The following is a 22568-nucleotide window of genomic DNA, read 5'->3' on the forward strand; positions in this document are numbered from 1 at the left end:
AATTTGGTTCAGATTTTTTTAGTTAAATCAGAATTATTACAAAACAAAGGGTCTTCAGACATAGGTATTTGCATCTATTAATATGATCCAATGTTTCACTTAAAAATAAGGACTAATTAACTATTTACTTATTGCAGCAAAATGTATTACTCAAGACTTAACATTTCTGGAGAACTTAATAATTGTTTTAAAAATTAAAAAAGGTTTTTAATTGCTTTATTAGAAAAAAAACATGATGAAACAATTGGAGAAGGTAATAAATAATAGGTATCTCCATGACCTTTTTTATTTTGTCTGTTCTATTAATTAAATAACACACAATCACTCTCAAAAATCAACTTTCATGAAGCTTTATCTAAGCTGTCTATCCACCATTACTAAACTTCCAGTTCCTTTATTTTTTTTTATCTGAAACTGAGAAGTCTGTAATAGGAACAGCTATGCATACTGTAAACAAATAAATGGAACAACTGACTTTCATTGGGATATGGGTATGTGTGTAAAAAGAAGACACTATTTTCCCTTAATTTTTAAAGAAATATTTTTTTTATTTTCTTTAAGACAATAACTAATAAGACCCTGCCAGAACAATAATAAAACACCAGACTGAAAATTTTGGTATTCAGAAACTACAATGTTTCATGAAGAAGTTTCCTTTTTTAAATATGCAATGAGATCTGCTCTTTCATTTTTATTTTTAATGCCAGCAAAGATCATTTTTGTTCCAGGAATATATTTCTTTGGATCCTCTAAATATTCCATCAGTGTATTTTCATTCCAGACAATACCTGAAAAATATATATAATTATACAATATCTATTTCTATTAATATAATAGTAATCAACCAATTACAGGTTTTAAACCAAAGTATCTACAAAAAAATTAATTCAAAAGCTAAAAAAAGATTGTCAAGCAAATTCCAGTTTTGCTTATTGTAAGATCTCATTTAACATTCAGTACATATCTGGTACTCTGTTTGGCTTTTGAAGCACATTTTAATTATTAACTGGTTAATGCTAATTCCTGAAATAGTCAACATTTTAGTTGTATTATTTAAGTAAACACTTCAGTATCTAGAACTAGGTTTCTGATTTTGATATCAAAAACCATATGTCATATCTTTCTAATATAATCAAACAATTATATACTGTATATTATTACACAATAAAATAATCAGCATTAAATAGTAATAATTAACAAAACATAACTAGAATAAATTGTCAAGACTGACAACCAAACTAATCTTATTTATTTTGTGTCAAACCTTTCACTTATTTTTTCGTCAATTCCTCCCCTAAATATATGGGATATATATTTAATGCTGTATTCAATATTATACTACAACTCTCCCATGTAATGGAGTTTCCCTTTGATGCCTCTTCACTGCAATCCTGTATATGTCCCCAAATTCTAGTAGATTTATTTATAATGTGCTCATAAATAAGTACAGTAGAGACATACATAGAATAAATTGAGAGAATTAAGTATGACAGTCTATAATATGATATAAAATGGAGGAAAAGCACCTATTGTGCTAGTCGGTACTATTCTGTCAGAAACAGATAAAGCTGGATACAGTCCAACTCTTTCTAAATCAAATCTATAATAACTTCCCTTCTTATCCATATTTAGGCTTATTTAATTTGAATTTTATGTTCAAATAAATGTTTCAAGTAAGTACCAGTATACCCTTGGAATTAGAACTCAAACATAAAAAACATGAAAGGAGTGCTTCCTGCTCAGCAAAACATGCGAATAATCTTATGCAATTCAAGTAACTTTCTCTAGACAAGCAAACTTAAGTGATAGCAATTAACAGTCTCTGCCTTCTTCAACAGCTGAAAATAGGTAAATGAAAAAAAGAAAAAGAAAACCCAACTGTCACGGACTATGCCCAATGTAAGATGTGTCAGTACTAAACTGAAATAGATAGATACTGGTGTATAAAGAATCTAGCCACCCTCTGTATAAGTTGTCAGAATAAACTAACCAACAATGACAGCAGGGGAATTTCAGCAATCTGATTTAGCTATCACAATGCAAGCCGTTACAGCACAAAAAGAAAAAAATGTAGTTAGGAGAGATCAGAAACCCAGTTCAAATTCCTGCTCAGTCATTAAAGTAATTAGCTGAGTTTCCTGTAGGGATATAGTATATGAAAATAAACCATTACCCTGAACAATTTCATGGGATATAAACACACACACATACAGAAGCACACATATCCATCCCATGAAATTGCTTAAGGTAATGGTGTATATATTAATATATATACTGTATATATTGTGAATAATGATATAGTTCTATATTGCTGTACAACAGTGAAAAAAACAATAAGACACTGCACTGCAAAAAAATTGTAATAAGTTTTATTTTCATTACATTCCAACAATGTTTTTATTTTATTTATATAATCTCTGTATGCTGCCTCCATCCAAGACTCAAGGCAGCTCACAGCATAATAAAAATAATAGTCCAAAAATATTCAGTATGTAAAACATCATATCTTTGTAACATTATGAAACATACCAACAATAGCATCAATATTAACAATCAGACGGCCAATGAATTGCTATTCTTAAATTGCAAGACTTTTCATTCTTTTAAAAGTCTTTTATGGTGCTTATCTCATCTAATGATTCTAAGAGGCTCACAAAAATCCATAAAAACAAAAACAGACCCCAGGCACCAGTCAGTCTCTCAGAGCAATCCCATCTTAGCCTAAAGCTTGGGGGAAGAGCCAGATCTTGGCATACTCTGTAGTATCCAAAGTTCCAGAATAAGGAAAAACAGCTTGCTTCAATATTAAAACAGAAGGAGCAATTTTAACTTTGGGTAGGGAGCAAGTTGTTCCAAGGGATCATGTCCTGGGTGGGTGGGGGCAAAATATTGAGGAGTAGGTACCTACTACTTGCTTTCTTAGCCACCCCGTATTAAATGGGGATTCTGCTGATGGTCGCAACTGTAAGATGGTTCCTAAAGCTATAAAGGGCTTTATAAGTAATAACCAGCACTTTCAACTTGATTTGAAAGCAAGTTGGCAGCCAGTGCAAATCTCCTGATGAAAAAGCTGTTGTGCTGTAATGCATTTCATCTGTCAGCAAGCAGGCAGTTACACTTTGCACTATTCTGAATAACCTTCAAGGGCAACTCCATATAAAGAGGACCCAGTATCTCGCTTCTGAATATAGAAAGCTTAAGTCAGGCACTATGATTGAAAAATAGCAGGCCCCTTTATATTCAGCGAAGATTTCTTTCCCAGATGGATCTAGAATTGCAGCTTAATATAACTAATATTTTCCCATTAAGTGACATTTGTAAAACAATAAAAATCTGAACTGACACAGGTTCCTGGCCAGCTCAAACTACCCCTAGTATATTACAAACTGTCAAGCTCCACCGTTGATCTTTGCTACATAGGACTGAAAGCAAGGCACCGTTCTGACACAAATTCTTGTAGCATTGGCCTAAGTAGATGCATAGCACACCATAAATAGAATGCACTATTAATCTAATAATATCTTAAACATCAAATATAAATCATAGATACTCCTTAAAGGAACAGAATATGCACCTCCACAGAAATGAAGAATCTCTCAGATACTGGTGACTAACAACTTCAGTGTCCCTTACTATTAGCATACAAACCAAGGATGTTTGGGATATAGTTTGCCAAAATTAAGAGTGCAGCAGATTCGTACTCTAGCATTATATACAGTATATTAGAAAGTCATTTTAGGAAGACATCCAACAACTCTATTTTAAAATGGGAAGTAATCACTAACTGCCATTTTTATTTCCCTGATTCTGGAGCCAATTTTAAAATAACTCAATATTGACCCAACTTTTTTATAATGCCAATTTCATCAAATTGCTCCCACCGTTATGCCTATTTATCTACATAATTTACCTTTATTCTTATTTGCTTCTGTATAAGAAAATCCTGCAGAGTGCCCTGTTTTCCGGCCAAAGAGTCCCCAGAGATTAGGGCCTGTCTTGTGCTTTCCACCTTTTTCAACTGTGTGGCATTGTGAACATTTTTGAACAAAGATCTTTTTACCCTTTTCAAAATCACCCATGGTAATCTGTGGGGGAAAATGTATAGAAATGAAAGTCTGACAAAATTTTAAACCACTATTTTAATGTATCTATTCCCCCAAACCTCATTTATGGTATAAACCAGAAATGAAACAAGATCTAATATTTTGGTACAACAAATCTCTATAATCAGTGTGAAAAATTAAAACCAAGCAGTTAGATACTACTCAGATTATTTAAAGAAAGATTCATGAGATTTATTTCCAAATAAAATGTACATTGGGTCAAATTATTCCATGTAGGCTGGAATTTTAACAATACTTTCAAAGAGACAGACTCCCTGTACAGGTAGTTTTTGACTTACAGCCATAATAGAGACTGGAATTATAGTCACAAATTATGCTGGTCATTAAATGGGTCATCACCTGATCGACCTAATTTTATGACATTTTTGTAGCAATTATTAAGTGAATCACCATGATGGTTAGGCAATTCTGCAGCTGTTAAATGAACCTATTGTCCGAAATGGGCAGAAACTAGAAATGCCGATTTCCAGCAAAAAACATCATAAATCGATCACATGACTATGGGATGCTGCAAATGATCGTAAATATGGGCTTGTTGCAGAGTGCCAAAAATGCAGTTATGTGGTTGCGAGGGAGGAAATAGTTAGAACTTTGTTTGGATCTGTTATAACTTTGAACGTTATTAAACGGCCGTTTTTGTATCGGACTTCTGTAGACAACCACACTTGATTCTGAATATAGACATAAAGGAAGATGTCTTACTGTCAGACTGTTGATGTAACTGGTTCATAATTTTCAAAACCAATAAGATGCTATCTTCCAGAGTTTCAGAATAGGTTTTTCTTAGAAATATCCAAATACTGGGGTTTTTTTCCCATACGCGAACCATTATTTAGTTATACAGTAATTTTAAATTACTCATCATTCTTGCAGGTACCAAAAATATATGATTAAAATAATACATTATTATTGTTGGTTTAATTGCATATTGCTTCTCTTCTTGAAAAAAAAATCAAACTGAAAATCCTAAGCTCAAAATGATAAAAACCATTGCCATGTTACATTCTAATAACCGGTGTGTACAAGCATTTTTACTTGGTATCCAGAGCTTCATAATGTAGAGAAACCCTGTGGGACTTCCCCAGGATATATCGTCCATAATAGTGGTACAGTGAGATACCAGTGTAAAGAAAGGTTCCTTGAGGAAAGGTTACATTTGAAATACAAATAGTCCTCGACTTACGACCACAACAGAAACCAAAATTTCTGTTGCTAAGCGAGACAGTTGTTAAGTGAATTTTGCCCCATTTTATGACCTTTCCTGCCACAGTTGTTAAGTGAATTACTGCAGTTGTTTAGTTAGTAACATGGCTGTTAAGTGAATCTGGCTTCCTCGTGGACCTTGCTCATCAGAAGGTTGCAAAAGGTGATCACGTGACCTTGGGACACTGCAACTGTCATAAATACATGCCAGCTGCCAAACATCCAAACTTCGATCACATGACCGTGGGGATGCTGCAATGGTCATAAATGTAAAAAATGGTCATTAATCACGGTAACTTTGAATGCTCACTAAACAAATGGTTGCAAGCTGAGGACTGTCTGTATGGCTTTCCCAAAATTACAACTGTTAATACAGAAGAGTATCATTTTTTTCATTTCAATAATCTTAAAGTTGAGGTAAATGAAATAAATATCTACTCTTTCAAACAACAAAATATAGTTTGAAGTGAGAAATATCAACAATATTAATACAAAGGCAATATGGGAATAAATGTGAAATGAAATATAGATTATTCATCAATTAATTATAATTCGAAGATATTTCTTGAAGTGTATGTATTCCAAAGGAATGTCAGTTCTTCAAATGAGTATACAGAAAGATTGGGACAAACACCGGAGGGTAGGACAAGAAGCAACGGGTGGAAACAAATCAAGGAGAGAAGCAACCTAGAACTAAGGAGGAGTTAGAACTATCAGTGGAACAACCTGCCTCCAGAAGCAGTAAATGCTCCAACACTGGAAGTTTTTAAGAAGAGACTGGACAGCCATTTGTCTGAAATGGTATAGGGTTATCTGCCTGAGCAGGAGATTGGACTTGATGACCTCCAAGGTCCCTTCCAACTTTATTATTATTATTATTATTATTATTATTATTATTATTATTATTATTATATACAGAAAATCCAGTCCTATATATTTATTATTGAAGTCCCTGCAAGCTATTAATTAACTGTAAGAATAAAAGTAGTAATACTGGTATACACTACATACAATCGATAATACAATTCAAAGGCTTTTTTTGCAATTATAATTTCACAGTCTGGAATGTAAAATAAAGGAAGAACTATTTAGTGTTTTTCTGTTCCTTCTATTTACATGTTTTAAATCTACGCCAATTCTCCTGGAAAATTAATTTTCCTTTAAAATGCAGTTAAGTTTCAGCTCCATGTTTTTAACTACAAAATAAAAATGTTTAGGATTGAACCTGTTATATATGTGAGGATTCAAGTCACAGGTCTGGACTCACAAGCTAAGGATGGTTGAGCCAGGTTCAGTGGGAGACTTCCAAGGAATTCACTGAAACAGTAGGAGTGAGCTTAAATGGACTCCAGAAGATGGTAGAGGACAGGAAGGCCTGGAGGAACGTTGTCCATGGGGTCGCGATGGAGCGGACACGACTTCGCAACTAACAACAACAAAAAAGTGACTAGTGTAGCATATATATATATATTTTTAAAGTTTAGGGCAGTGTTTCTCAACCTTGACAATTTTAAGGCATGTGGACTTGCTGGCTGTGGAATTCTGGGAGCTGAAGTCCACATGCCTTAAAATTGTCAAGGTTAAGAACCAGTGGTTTAGGGAGATGTGCTATAAAATTACAGAATTTAAAGACTGTTCTGGGGAAATTGGGAAAGGGTTCTGAATAACTCTTTAAATGGCTAAGTCCCATTATAAAAAATAACTTGGCTTTTGCATAGGTTAAGACCTGTCTTCCTTTCAAAATTCTGTAAGCGTGGATTCTTAGAAAACTTTCACATAGTTTCTTTTCATAGTCTCCTGAACAAATGTAACAAAGTTGTAATTAAGGAATAGACCTCTTTTAATTTGGTAATTAATTGCATAGAAAAATACCCAGATAGTTTTCACAACTGAAAGTTATGCTGGGACTAGCTGATTCAGTATTTCCTTGTGGAAAAAAAATAAAGAAAATAATAAAAAAGTTAAAAATAAAGCTTCCACTATTTTATTACCTTTATCTTTGATATTTTGACGATGCCTAAGACTATAGGCATGATAATTTAAAAAAAATAATATGAAACTGTAAAGGATTTAGAAATAATCAAGATAAGGAAAATCTTGAAAAAAGTGTATTTGAAGCATTTTAACAGAGGAAAAAGAAAGAAACTTGTTGACTTGTGTGGTATACTCTACATAGGACCTTCTGATTTTTATATACACCACTACAATCCTCATCACACCATAAAAATAATTTGTCATTTCATGCTGCACTATTGAAAAATGCACAGGATACACAAAGACTTGGTTTTTTTCCTAGATGAAAACAAGTTTCAATAAATTGTGAAAGATTACTAGCAAAATACAACAGCCATACATAAAACTACAGAGTGTTCTGTATAAAATAGATAGGATAAAATAGAATAACAGAGATGGAAGGGACCTTGGAGGTCTTCTAGTCCAACCCCCTGCTTAGGCAGGAAACCCTATACCATTCAGACAAATGGTTATCCAATCTCTTCTTAAAAACTTCCAATGTTGGAGCATTCACAATTAACTGGAGGCAGGTTGTTCCACTGTACAGGTAGTCCTCAACTTATGACCACAATTGAGATAAGAATTTATGTTGCTAAGTAAGAAATTTGTTAAGTGAGTTTTGCCCTGTTTTATGACTTTTCTTGCCACATTTTTTAAGTGAACCACTGCAGTTGTTAAAATTAGTAACACGGTTGTTAAGTGAATTTGGCTTCCCCATTGACTTTGCTTGTCAGAAGATTGCAAAATATGATCACATGACACTGCAACCGGCATAAATATGAACACATCTGAATGTAAATCACGTGACCATGAGGCTGCTACAACAGTCCCCAGTGTGAAAAATCATCATAAGTCACTTTTTTCAGTGCTGTTGTAACTCTGAATGGTCACTAAATGAACTGTTGTTAAGTCGTGAACTACCTGTGTATCTGAGGAATTAGTCTCATCTGAGGGGAAAAACCTATACACATTATTCAAAATTAAGATGTAGTGATGCATTAATAATGGCATGGTGATGATTTTGGCTTCAAACACGAAGAGTAGTAGGAACCTAAAAAAAAAATTATTGGAACGCCTTTTAGTTCAATTAAAAAGAAACGATAGGAAGCGAGGGAATAGGGAAGGGCCACAGGAACCGGGCCTTCTGTCTGTGCGGCTGTGTCATCGGTCGCCGCGAACGGAGGGAGAAAGAGGCAGCACCTCTCTTCTAGGAGGAAATACGGAGAGCGAAGCATTTCACAATAGCAGGAAAATAATAGGCAGGAAACCCTTTCCCGCTTTTAAACAGCGGTCTCTCTCCCTCCTGCCTACCTTAAATCAGAACCGGATCAAGTCACTTTCTACGCTAGCCTGGCCTTTTCTCCTTGCTCAAGCCCGAACCCTCCCGCCAAATCACGTCAAATCGAACTGGCCCTGAGATCACACTTTTCGCACGCATTTCCAGCCGCCGGCCGCCAAGTTAGCGAAGCCAATTGCGTCATAATAGCATCGGCAAATCAGAGCCAGCGTGCCATGGCTTGTCGACTGCTGATTGGGCCATTTTAGCCACCGAACGACCTATCGACTACAAGAACCGCCGCCGTGCCTCGGCATCTCAGTGAAAGAAAAAAATAGAACGTTTTCGCTTTCAGCAGTCAGAGGAACATCGCTGTTGTCAGATCTTTCCTCAGCTGCTTTTCCTATTTTTTTTTTAACGTACCAGCCGTATATTGGACCGCAGAGTCCACTGGAGTTGGATAATGGCCAGTAAACAAAACAACAGTAAATAAAGGGACCTCGTCCTGTCACAAAAGTGTTTAAACCTGGAGAATATGTTTACGTTCAAGCACAAAAGAGTTTTCCTTGCCAACGATCATATCGACCTTTTCCCACAACAGCTGCAACAGTGCTCCGAGACCCCCAAATTGGAAATTCCAGGAAACTATAAACTCGTTTTCCGATTGACTGCTTCATCACTGACAAGAATCGAGAATCAGGCGAAGTAGCCTAGTTATTTTCCCATCCGTGCAGGGCTTGCAGTAGACTGGACTGCAAAAATTCGCCTGACCACTAACTGGCAGCAGAGAGACACGGAAACTCCTCGTGCGGATTTTTCCAGACCAGGTAAAATACCCCGCCTGCGTTTGTTTGGACCTTTGGAGCCCGGAAAAGCAAAGCGGAAGAAGTGATGCTAGTGAATCTGTATGATCCTGGTAAGATGGCGATGCTGATGATGGCGGATGCTATCCAGAACTGGTGAAACCGGTGGATGAACCACATTCCCTCTGAGCTTTTGGAAAACTCCCTTCCATCCCACAATTGCCTTTCGCGCATTGGAGAATGACTCCGAAATAAAAGATCCAGGAATCTTCTCTCCTTTCCGTGAGTCCTGTAACTCTGAAGACCTGCACTTCGCCCGCGGGGCTATGCAGGCGATTTATGGTAAATAGAAACGGAAGGATGCGTTTCTGTAAAGTAATGGACCTCGTGGCACTGATGTAACCGAGCATGAGATGGTTACATTCTTTGACTGATAATATTTGAAGTGCCTACATCAGGGGTAGGCAACCTTGGCTCTTTTATGACTCGTGGACTTCAACTCCCAGAATTCCTGAGCCAGCTGTGCTGGCTCAGGAATTCTGGGAGTTGAAGTCCACGAGTCATAAAAGAGCCAAGGTTGCCTACCCCTGGCCTACATCTAAACTGTTGAGGTCTAGCATGAAGAACGATGGAATGCATGTATTTAGGACCGGTAACTGCAAAAGTTGGGGCGACCACTAGCTGGCAGCAGGGAGATGCAGAAAAATCCTAGCTCTGCCTGTCTATGGAGCTTCTCAGTCATCCAGATCATGGTTGTCCCAAAGTTGCTTTTTCAGGAGGCAACTGGACTTTCTTTCTTTCTTTCTTTCTTTCTTTCTTTTTCTTTCTTTCTTTCTTTCTTTCTTTCTTTCTTTCTTTCTTTCTTTCTTTCTTTCTTTCTTTCTTTCTTTCTCTTCCTTCTTTCCTTCCTTCCTTTCTTTCTTTCTTTCTTTCTTTCTTGAAGATGTTTCACTTCTCATCCAAGAAGTTTCTTCAGCTCTGACCGGATGGTGGAGAATGGAAGGATTTATATTCCTTGTAGACAGCTGGTCATTTGCATTATTTTAGAGATTCCTTGGGATCATTTGGAGGTTTTCAGTGTCCTCAGGGTCACCTTAGTAATGCAAATGTGTGTGTGTTTTCTGCCCTGTTCCTGTAGTCTGCAATGTGTTCTGGAAATCCGTTCATACTCCCGCACCATTTGAAGGGTGTTCATCCCAAAGTGCAACACAGCCAAAGATAAAAAAAGCTTGGACGGCTCATAGAGGGGAACAAATATTCTATCAACTCCCCACAACAATGTCTCTAGAAAATCTGAGACTTAAAAGTAGAAGAAGATGAATTTACGATTTCATGCCCATAAATTTAGAACTAGCAAAAGGCTTCAAGATGGCAGTACAACACACTTGATCTAGTGAAACACTAAGATCAAAATATCCAGAATCATGGACCTTATTATCCTCTGCTTCACCACCTACACTCAGTTTGATGAACAAATACAACAACAAATCAGAGGAAAACCCATAGGATCATTACTCTTCAGGCTCATAGAACAGATCATAATGCAGTGTCTAGAACAGGGGTAGGCAACCTCGGCTCTTTTATGACTCATGGACTTCAACTCCCAGAATTCCTGAGTCAGCATAGCTGGGAGTTGAAGTCCATGAGTCATAAAAGAGCCGAGGTTGCCTATCCCTGGTCTAGAATCTAGCATTTCCACACATACAATGAAAAGTATGGATCCCATATCTAGTGTGTGTGTTTGTAAACTTCATTTAATAATGAAGTTTGCATATTTATGTATGTGCTTGACCTGTGCCAGGGCATCCTCTCCAGCAGGCAACACCCAGATAAGCAGGGATAAGAAGGGATTAACACCAGACAAAAACCAAGCAAAAAACAATATTTAATCGAGAAACTATCAATAAGAAAACCACATGCCCACCAATATTGGCAGGGCAAACTACTGTATATAAACCCCATCCTCAGTAGCACTATTTTGTCTTAGTTGGGTAATGAAATGTCTGCAAATAATCAACCAAGCTCAAAGGTACCATAGACTCCACAATTCAATTCTGAGTGACATATTCTTTTTGAAGCAGTTAAATAAATTATGAAACAAGCAGACTTGGCTAAATCTTTCTACTGGCAAAGTATGAGATAATGCCAATTACTGACACTTTTGGGGGGAAAATGCTGTCCATTAAAACAATGTTTCCTTTAAATGAGAATCTTAGTTTCTTTGAATTAATCACTTTAAGTAGTTCCATTAATGCTTTCACCGGATACATTCATCTCAGGGGATGGCCAGCTCAAATACAAGTTGTAGGCAATAGATACTGTACATACAAAACCTGACTCTCAAAAGGGCTTGTGCATGTTTGTGTTGATTTTCCTAATCACATCTGATTTTATAGAACCAGAAGATGGCACTATAAAATTCATTTCATTTTTATCAATTCTCCCCCCCACAGGCTATTAAGTTCTGAGCCTTATTTATTTCATAAGAGGGAGGATACTGCATAAAAGATAGGGAATAGCATCATTAATTAGCTACACTCAGGCAGGAAGGCAAGGCTAGTATTGATCCAGAGATCTTCTATAAGAATAGATTTATGACCTCCTGCCTTTCACCCCTGTCTCAGCCCTGCCACTATAGAAGACTTCATTTCTCACTGGTGAGAATATTGAATGCTAGGCAGAGGGTATGGTCAGCCACTACACTTCTTAATAAAATCCAATTCCTAGTAAAATCTTGGTCTTATTTTTCTTCTTGTGGACATTCAAATATTGTATTTAAGTAGACTGTAATTCACAAATGATGGTGTATTAAAATTTGTGTGAGCTTCCAAATAGGCATTATTAGATCTCAACATCAAATTGTTGAAAAGGAAGCAAAGAAGTACACATAAGACAATTTGCATTTTCCCAACTGAGAAATGCTTTTGCTGTGGCATGTAACTATTAATACTAATATGGAGGAAGACGCACTGCATCTGGTAAGTCAAGACTCCTTTGAGATGAACATCAAATATTGGCAAGTGCAAGCAACCAAAACCACTCGTAAATAATTAAAGTAAGCAACTTTATTGTTTTTGACCTAACTTACAAGAATCTGCCCAAATAGCTTGTTTTCCCATGGGAACAACCAGATAAGTTTCATGGATCTTAGGAGAGGTGAAACTTATGCCTCTTGTGGCTGTGCAAGAACTCTAAGCTAAGCCCATGCTTGACCCCATCCCTTCCAGCCTAGCTGGCAGTTTCCCAACAAATATTGACTAATTGAGGAAAAGATCTTTTGTACTAGCTCATACAATTTTAGGTGAGCCTTATACTCAGATTTTTCTGAAACCTGTTATCAAATATCTGTTGCTTGAAATCTACAATGGCTTTCTGATAGCCAAGTAAGATCAAATGTTTGTTGGGGACAACATATACCTTTAAGTGCAATGAATTCTTTTTTTCCAGGTGTGGAAGAAATTAACCCATAAGAAAGTGAGAAAGCTATCCAGAAGAATCACTGTAAAGATGAATTTAAGCCAAATATAGGACTTTAACAACGTTGACACCAAGCAAATAGGTGGGGAATCACCAGGGGACTTACAATAAGCTTCTTAAAAATTTGACTGAGTCCCTTCTACAAGTCTTATATCGTAATAATTAATTATCTGGAGACTGTATAGCAGCTTGTTTATTTTGGTGGGTGATACTTTGTATGGGCATGATTCAAAGTAGCATTGGTGGTCCATGGGCCTGAGCAGTAACAGCAACTGTATTCTCAATGGCTGGAAAGATGACATTCAGTTCAATTTAGCATATTCAGAAGCCATTAATTTTCTAGCGGTGACTGGCAGCACCTTTAGAAAAGATGACTACTTTTATCATAGCTCTCTTCCTGGATCCTTTCAATTGAAATTCTTTGGCTGATATACAACATACCTTCCCTGCCTTATTGGGTGAGACAGGCTGATGTGATGGGATGAAGATGGTTCCATAGGTAACCTGGCCCTAGTAGGGCTTTATGGGCCATAACCAACACCTTGAATTGGGCCTGGAAGCAAACCAGCACCTAATGCAGCTCATACAGCAGAAGTGTTACATGCACCATTCTGTGGGTGCCCAAAATTGCCCTTGTGGCTGCATTTTGTAACAGCTGAAATTTTTGGATACTTTTCAAGGGTAACCTTATGTAGATCACATTGCAATTTATGTAAACCAGTCAAGATATCATGACAGATGCCCCAAGGGCTGTTGTAGTACTTTTCTACTAAATGAGGCAAATAAATACATTGGTTGAACATTGACCATCCCTAAACCTACTTGCAGGACATTGTGCTGCTCCATCTATTTCATTAAACTCCCATGGAAATGTCTGGAAAGTTGCTAATTATACTAAGAAAGTTAAATGAGTGAATGTTAGTCAGGTTTATCTTGTTTCTTCTTTTATATATTGGCATTGCAATAGATCGAATCCAGTCATTTGAAGCATATACAATCTGTAAGGGAATTTTAAATTGTAATTCAATGTTAGGAAAAAATTATGTCCCCTTAGAAATCTTAACCTTTAGCACCTGCAATAAGTTTGGATAGGTAACACATTTCAAATTTTAGTAACATTTTCAGGAACAGATACCAGTATTAGAGACTCCATATAATAGTTATTGGATCCACTCCTACTTTTATCTAAGGACACTGCAAAATACTTCAGAGAAAGGAGTTAATTCCTGTGTGGAAAAGATCATCCTTGTATATCTGGAGAATATCTTTTAGTCAACAGTAATGTTTTTAATATTGATAAATTAAATACACCCTCTCTAACATTTTATCCAATAAGAATAGGAGAACAAAGGTGTATGGGGCAATTTTAAGATTGTTAAACAATATTTTAAACACTGTTCATTCATGTCTGCTAAAAATGTCTATTGCATTCCTAATCAATGTTATTTCAATATATTAATTTTACCCTTTCATGGCACTGTAATTTTGAGTCTGCCTATTTGCTTGTCTAGTTATTTCCCCCCCCCCTTGATTCTTTTGTTGGCGGGTCCTATTTCTCTGAACAAATATTCCTTGAAGCAGCTTATATTAGAGCATTGCCCTCTCCTTTCTTAGGCCTGGATATCTTCCAAAGACTTTGCTCTTCTGTTCTGCTCACACATTCAAACAAATCTACCTAATTGTTTTCAGTTTCCTTGAGTATAGATTAATTCAACCAATCATTATTAGCAGCTTTACCAAACATAATAAGCTCAGCACAAACAATAAGTTTATATTGTGTAGATATGTACTATTGATTGCCTCTCTGAGTTCATTGCAAATATTTTGTTTTGAAAAATGAGTTTATATTTTAAGGATTTTAAAAGATTTCAGAGGTAGCATTAGATGCCTTTTGAATTTGCTTTGCAGGATGCTGCTTCATACAGTATTATTTTCTGTTCCACTTCCTTTCATTCTTGCTTGAAAGTGTACCTTGAATAAGTTATGAATTACGATACAGGATCTTCCCCTCAACTCTTCTCATCTGTTCCATTGCTAAATTGCATGAGCTCTCAGTTCCTTGCTGTATCCTCTATAACTGTATCATCTAATTAACCTAATGGAGATTAAAGTTTATCTTGAATAATAATAATGGTATAGTATTTAAATTATTGTGACCTTTTCTAATTATGTAAAAATGAGTTATTTGGGAAAGATTCTGGCAAGACTGGGGGTGACTGATTTGCAGCAAATATCAAGAAAGTAATATATTAACCTTTGCCATGGTCACTTTTTAGAATGGAGAAACTACATATCTTATACTTGTATTTGATTTGCATCTGTTCATTCTCTACATTAACAACACTTGCTACATTTAACTTCTTTGATTCTCAGCTTAATCCTACAAAAAGCAGGGTTATTATATAAATGGCATTCAAGAGATGCTGTTTGGGTTCTCTTTTTTACTTTGCCATGCAACCTCCTATGCTTTCACAGACAGTTTACAGAATTTAGGCATCGTCTAATAATTGTGTTCTAAATTTAGCCAATGATTTTTGTTGTCTACTATTGCTAGTATAATTCTGGTGTATAATGAGAAAGGAGAAATTAGAGAACTGAAATGTAACAGTTCTAAGGAAAAACAGACTAGGTATTGTGTTGGGATAAAATAGGACTTGCTTTTAACTATCTGTTATCTGGAAAACGACTCCATCCACACATCTTCACACATCTAGGTGGGAGGATATAAGGCACAAATCCATGAAAATACTGCATAATACTGCATACTGATAGGATATCATCACAAATGTGGAATGAGTCAGATCAGTACCCACCGACAGCCATGTATATATGGTTGAAGGTTTCAATGCATTGTTTAGCGTATATGCTTCAATTGGTGCCACATCATTTCTTCCCATCTCAACTGAATTAACTATATGCTGAGTGTCATGACTCATGTATTAATTGTAAGATTACTTCCTCCTCCTCCTCCTCTGTATTTGCTTTCTATTCTTTCTATTCTATTCTTCTAGTTTTGCGTGGCAAGATACTAAGCCAGTAGTGCAAGAAATTGCCAGGTAAATGAGCCCTTGGAAAGTAAAAGCATTTCTGGCATGAAAGTAGTATTATCCCTGCTATTGCAACAGAAGATTCCCATATGTACACTTTATGGCCTATAGAAGAGGAGCAATGAACTAGGCTCCATCTGGTCTAGCAAACCTGTTGTGGAATCATCCCTGGTCAGTGGACTCTTTTCTTCCAAGGTTCTTTCAGCTGTGATTAGGAGAAATACCAAACTTTTTATCTGGTGGTAATGGTGGTGGAGAGAGGACAATTAATCTCATATAAGACTGAATGCTGGTCTAGAAGGGGGTGGCTATTTTCCCCAATGAATATTATACTGCAAAATTAGTGAATAGCAAAATAACAGAATTGGAAGGGACTCTGAAGGTTTTCTAGTCCAATCCCCTGCTCAAATAGGAAATCGTATATCATTTCAGATAAATCGTTGTTCAATCTTTTTTAAAAAACCTCCAGTGTTGGAGCACCTACAACTTCTGGAGGCAAGTCATTCAATTGATTAAGTGTTCTTTCAGGAAATTAGTTGTAGGTTGGTTCTCTCCTTAATTAGTTTCCATCCATTGCTTCTTGTCCTAGTGCTTTCGTCTGAATACAATATATGAACTACAACTGACAATTGAGAAAGATCTTCCTTGACAAATGCCACTGAATAAAATTCTTTTATTTTTACCATGTACCGTAGTTACATTTAATTTGTGACCATTCTGTACAGAAAACAATCTGTAACTGTTAGTGAAAACAGTCTGATCAGAAATGTCACCAGCTTTTTCAACAATCTTGGAGCAACTGTTCAACAAATTTTCTGGATAAGTTTTCTTCAACTTTTTGATAACTGCTTTTTCTGGATCCAAAAACACAACTGTCAGGGATGTAGATAAAGAAATTGATTAGACCATTTTCTTGTTTTTCTCCATGAAGTGAACCTGCAACATTAGAAATGTTGGAGGAACATTTTTGCATTCATGGGAATGACCAGTGGCAAGATAGGCTGGGAGACGAAAGGCTGACCAGGAACCCACTAATCATTGTCCTACAGTATTTTATATTTCATTAGAGCAGCAGCACTGACCAGCCTCATTCTCAAGGCATAGAAAAAGTAGACTGCTTTATATTGATATATTTTCCTCCTATCTCGATAATGGAAACAAAGCACATCACAGTGAGTGGTAGATGGGCCCACAGAATGCGTTCAGAATTGTTCGATAAAATCTCATTCCCAAATACTGCAATTTTGAATACTCCGGCATTTAGCAGAGATTCTTCCAGGATCACTGAAAGAGTTGTGACATTTCTGATCAGAGTGTTTGCACTGTAAGAATCTTATAGTGAAGATTACTGTTGTTGCAACTGTCAAGTAGGAGCTGAAGGTCATTCTTCAACATTAAGAACATGTTTGATATAGCAGTTGGACTATTTCCTGGCAAGGTATCCTTTTATTAAATGACTATGTTTTTCCTTTCTCTTGTGGATGGATAACTTGCTTGAGTCATCTGGCCTTTTACAAAAGATACAGCATTATTCATCATTTCTGCTCTCTTCTTCTGCCCTCTAATTCTACACAATGTAGGTCAGAATATTATTTGCATTGGATTGCAAGATGTCCTTACAGAATAGAGTTGATAAAGCTAGGAAAGCAAATGCTTTCCAGATTTGCTGGATTCAATACCTACAATTCTCACCCTATCTGCTCTAAACCAAACTTCAAACTGTTTCAGACTATGGAACCTGTTAGTTAAACAGAAAAAAACCCAGAACTCCCAATCAAGAGGCAGTGATGGACAATGACTGCATTCAAATTAACTTTTTGTTACCTAAGTCTCTGATGGAAACCTATCAAATTCAAAACTAAGGAGGGATATAAATCTAATAAATAATTCTTGTGGAACCCTTGGAAAAAAAACCTGACTAAACAATAATCAATTTGGTGGTTATGAGATTGTGAAAGGCATTGTATTTTGTATGTACCACAGTATGCTATTCAGGACACGAGAAATCAAAACTATTCCAAGTCTCTAGTTACTTGAGTTTTGCTTCCTTGTTCCCTCCATCATCCCAATATTAAAATACATGTGATTATGTATGCTTCTGATGTCAGAAGTCAATCACTTCTTGTCCAGACAAGATTTGAGTTATTTCTTCCAATATCACCTTGCAGAACAGAATATCTAATGACCCTTGTACAATAGAAGAATGCGATAACCTATGGCCAGTCTGAGTATTTACTTATTTGTTGCAGTTGCCATCATTCAATATAGTGTTCAATCTACTCTAGAAACTGGATTAAATAACCTTTACAGTGCAGAACCTACATGTTACAACTGTCATTAAGGAGATCTAGGCTCAGGTCTATACGAGTTCAAAATGGCTGGTTGGTTTCTTCAGCCCAGCCTGCCAAGAAAGTTTAAAGTTTCAATAGCCTTCCTATGACCTCCTTCTTATGTGTGTGTATCTCTCTCTTTGGAAAACCCTCATATTGCATGTTATATTTCACATTCCCCCCCCCCTTGGAACCCAAAATATTAAACTGCTGCTATAATTCTTTTACCCTCCTTCTCCACAGGGAAAATATTTTGAAGGGCAGCATGCAAATATTTAACACGAATAACAGCGTTACTTATTTAGTTTTAACTCAGACCATGGGTACATACTCATCGGTCTTTCTGCTGCTCTGCAATACATGGAACAGGTTCTATACACCTCTATTACCCAATTGACACTAGGTACGAGTAACTGTCACATGCGTAAGTGCATGCAAACACTGTATTCTAAAGCCAGCGGGATTAATTTCTATGGTTGGTTTAAGAGAAACGAAAACTAGGGTCATTTTTCCTAAGGACGGCATATACTACTGCTTTGTAAAGAACCGCTACTCCGGCATCTTTTTAAAGAGAGCTAGTAAGCTCTGAGTCCTTTTCTGGCATTGCTGAGCACACCTACGCGCGTTGCCATTCCTTTGCCAAGACCCTCTGAAAGGAGGAGGAGGAGGAGGGAGGAGGAGGGAAAGAGGCCTGGAGCGAGTGAACGGTCGCTTGCTCCGGCTCGACTCGGCTCTGCTCGGGGGAGGATGACTTAGCATTGAATCCGACTCCGGCAGGCTCTACGCTTCCAGGTCTTGGCACAGCCCGGCCGGCTTTCTCCGCGCAAGGCGGGTGGGCGGGAGCGCCCGCGAGGCGTTGAGGGAGGAGGGAGGAGAGGGCCCAGGAGCTGCCTGGAGGAGCCGCCGCGCGCGCGCCGCCGCCTTCGCATGCTCTTCGCGGGACTTGGTCTCCCTCGCGAAAAGCAAGCGGGCGACGCCACGACCGCCGCCTTCCCTTCGGAACAGCCGCCGCCGCCACTTTCCACGCCGTTTCCTCCCTCCACCGCCCCACGCGTGTCCGCATTTTCCTCCTACAGCGCGCTCCGAGCTTACTTAACTCAGGTGCGTTCTCCCCTGCCGCCGCTTTTTTGCGCGGGGAAGGACCGGGGTGGTGGTGGTGGTGGAGGGGTAGCGACGAGACTCCTTTCCCTTGATTTATCTGTCCCCCTTCTACGACCCCGGGCTAGCGGGTCGGGGTGGGGTTAGGATAGAAAACGACCAGGGGGATGCCGCGGCTCGCCCCACATCCAGTCCCGTCAGAGTGGCTGCCGCTGCAACTGGAGGGAGAACGACTGATGCAGATAACGGGAGCGACGTAACGCCGCAGAGCAGCAGCGGGCCGGGTCTGAGAGGCCCGTTTGCAGACTTGACAATGGCTGTGTGCGGATGGGGGACAGAACTGCGCACAGGCCGGCGAGCCAGAAAACTGCAGCGGTCCAGGGTTCCCTATTGGCAGGGGAGGGAGAGGAGCAGTGTTAGCTTAGCTCATGCCCCTGTCCACACCCATCAGCTTGACTGAAGTAGAGAAGTAGGTCTGCATTCTTGGGCGCACGTTGACTGTGGGGGAAGGGTGTTTGTGTGCAGGCGCGCGGGTCTCGGAGTCCACGGGAAAGTGCGGGTTGCTCGTGGGTGCCAATAGAAATAACGCTGCAGTTTAAACATAGCCTACTTTTTTTAAACAAACAAACAACCGGATAATATGTGTCCTTAATTCTCTCGTGCTCCAAATGGATAGTAAGAGGGCAAAGACTTTTTTTTTCCTCTCTGGTTTTGCAGTCAGTGCTCAGTCCCCTGCATAGCGGGAGCTGCTCTGCATTAACGATGTCATCAGAGAAGCTGGGCCTGGGAAGGGTACTTTTCCTTGCATAATGAGGGGGGGGGGAAGCTGCATGCTTCAAGGGCTGTGCTATGATAAACCTATAAATGAAGCTTAAAAACTTGGAACTGACATCAGGGCATGTTATATAACTCAATGATGCTGAAATGAAATGGAATGAAAGGGCTTGGAAAGATCTTTTTATGTTATTAGAAAAAAAAATCAGGAGATTTTCCCCTTTACCTACAATATCATTTTGAAATATGTGGCAAATGAGTTGTTCCTGTGTGTGTTGGAGAATGGAAGTCCCAAGTTTTGATAATGGCAGATATATTAAAGTATCTTCTAAGTCTCTCTTAAATTTAAATTAATGAGAGAAATTAATTTTATTTATTTTTAATTTGCTCAGAGTTGTGTAAAACATTAATATTTCACATGGCTTTAAATTGTTCTACTAGCGCTAATATGCTGTATGGTAATATTAAGTATTTCTACCAGGTTATAGCAATATGGTAACAAGAATATCTATGTTGTATTTTTCATAGTAAAACGCATTTCCAAGGTCGTACAACAACCTGCAGTGTAGCTTTCATTTAGCAATCTGTCATCTGTAAGATAAAATGCCTGAGCCACCTTGGAAGATTATATTTACAGTGATTCTTGAATGGAGTCTCAAAATAATTGAATATACCGTACTTTATAACTTACTCGCCACATATTTTTTAAAATATTGGCAGTAAGTTAAAAACTGCAAAATTCATTGACTATTGAAAACTACAGTAGCAGAACTCTAGTGAAAATCTAGCATGTAATTACAATGATAAAGGCTGTTATTCTCTAAGTGGTTAGCAACAGGATGCCACTAGCTAAAAGATAAAGTAGTTCTTAATAACATGTCTCTCTTTGGCTTGATTTGAAATAGTTGTGTAACATATGTACATAAGCTGAATATTTACTCATATTTCCAAAAGACACAAATTTCAATGTAGTTTCACTAAGTGATAATATCCTTGACTTTCAAAATCTGAATTGGGACAGGGAGGGAGCAGATTTAAATGAAGTTGCCAAATAATTTTATTTCAGTATAAATTGATGCAAGTAAGAAATTTAAATGCACATTGTGGTTCTGTGCCGGAAAACAAAATCAAGCTATGTGTTGAGGAGGAGAATGGAAATGAAAATACTGCTACCACAGCTTCTCCATTCATCCATAACATTTTAAATTGTAGCATGACTCTCTTCCATAATAAACCAAATGCTTTAATCTACCTCAGGAGTTTAGGAGAAAGATGCACACTGTTATGATGCTATTTTTGGTGTTGTCAATGCAGGGAAGCGAAAATGTTGCTGCCTAATTGCCATTTTAATGCTCTTTGTGATGGAGTGACTTTTAAAAGTTATAAATATATTTGTTTGATTGAAATGTTTTGCTTCTGAGCATTTCTTCCAGTGTTAATTGTTAATATTTATTCCCATGTATAATTATAATTACTAATATGTGTTTAAATTATATGCTGATGTGAAGATTATAATTTAAAATAAGTAGGTTAGATCTTTTCTAAACCATTTGTAAGTGTATTAACCCACTTGCAGAATGTATGGAGAAATTAAAATGCTTTTAGAATACGCTACTAGAATGAGAACGATTAAACATACATTAAAAACATTACGTAAGTTAAAACTAAAGCTAAAATACCAAACTGAAGGCAAAATCAATTGAAGTTATTGGAATAACACTTTATATTATTGTTTGCTTTTAAGAGATACATTATCTGCAATTTCTTATATATGAACTGAAATCAACATATTTTAGAGTTGTATGTGAGTTTCTTAATGGAAAGCCCAAAATATGATTGAATTTACATATTTATTTATTTTATTAGATTTCTGTTCTACCTTTGTCTTTAGGAGAGCCATTTTGGTACACAATAATGGTTAAAGCTACCGGGGGACTGTGAGCTTTAGTCCTGTCTTAGGCACAAAGCAAACCACTTCAGAAAATCCGGCCACGAAAATTGCATGGACTCATTCCTGCATTCACCAAATATCTGGACTGACTTAATGGACCATTACAACTTACTTCAGGAGCTGAAGATGCATGTATAGTGCTTTCTCTCTCCATTTTTCTCTACAACAGTCTTGTTAGTAGGTTGGGCTGAGAAGCAGAGAGCGGCCCAAGTCCAGTTTGTGTACAGTGGGAAAGAAAAGTTTTAATATTAAATGCTCTTAAAAAACAACTGTGTTTGATTTATAATAAAAAGACTTCTAGCTTTAATGTTCCAAACTCAACTGATTGCAAGAATATTGTTTGGAAGCTTTTTTTGCCCAATTTTCTATTATGTTCAGAACTCTGAGCTAACTGAATTTTGATTAGATAATTTTTTTTATCATAAACTAGTTTACTTAGTAGATTAGAGAATACCGTATTTATGGTAGCATC

At 37.3% G+C, this 22568-nt stretch overlaps 2 protein-coding genes and 1 long non-coding RNA gene across 14 annotated transcripts in view; 2 read left to right on the forward strand and 1 right to left on the reverse strand.

Annotated features, from left to right (window-relative positions):
* Nucleotides 1-566: 566 nt before the first annotated feature.
* Nucleotides 567-8784, reverse strand: LOC120306328 (cytochrome c iso-1/iso-2). Of its 2 annotated transcripts, none has more exons than XM_039339356.1 (3): nt 8652-8784; nt 3911-4085; nt 567-788 (listed from the first exon to the last, which is right to left on the reverse strand). In XM_039339356.1, exons 2-3 carry the CDS (start codon nt 4077-4079, stop codon nt 640-642), a joined length of 318 nt encoding a protein of 105 aa, XP_039195290.1. In that variant the 5' UTR covers nt 4080-4085; nt 8652-8784; the 3' UTR covers nt 567-639. The 2 variants fall into 2 exon arrangements, with proteins under 2 accessions (XP_039195290.1, XP_039195291.1); XM_039339357.1 differs by lacking the exon at nt 8652-8784 and adding an exon at nt 6595-6712.
* Nucleotides 8785-8985: 201 nt separating this feature from the next.
* LOC120306329 lies at nt 8986-15024 on the forward strand. Its single transcript, XR_005556246.1, has 2 exons — nt 8986-9761; nt 12867-15024. It is a non-coding gene; the product is annotated as an uncharacterized LOC120306329 (long non-coding RNA).
* Nucleotides 15025-19101: 4077 nt separating this feature from the next.
* Nucleotides 19102-22568, forward strand: part of OSBPL6 (oxysterol binding protein like 6) — a 99372-nt gene continuing 95905 nt past the window's right edge. For 6 of the 11 annotated variants that reach the window (XM_039339366.1, XM_039339364.1, XM_039339368.1 and 3 more), the window contains exon 1: nt 19103-19374. The gene's annotated coding sequence lies outside the window, so the exon portion shown is untranslated. Of the gene's footprint in view, nt 19375-22568 lie in introns of all 11 variants that reach the window. The other 5 variants (XR_005556247.1, XM_039339363.1, XM_039339360.1 and 2 more) reach the window with 1 other exon arrangement.

This window comes from Crotalus tigris, unplaced genomic scaffold, assembly GCF_016545835.1.
Source record: "Crotalus tigris isolate CLP2741 ecotype Arizona unplaced genomic scaffold, ASM1654583v1 scf7180000017733.2605024, whole genome shotgun sequence".
Lineage (NCBI taxonomy): Eukaryota > Metazoa > Chordata > Lepidosauria > Squamata > Viperidae > Crotalus > Crotalus tigris.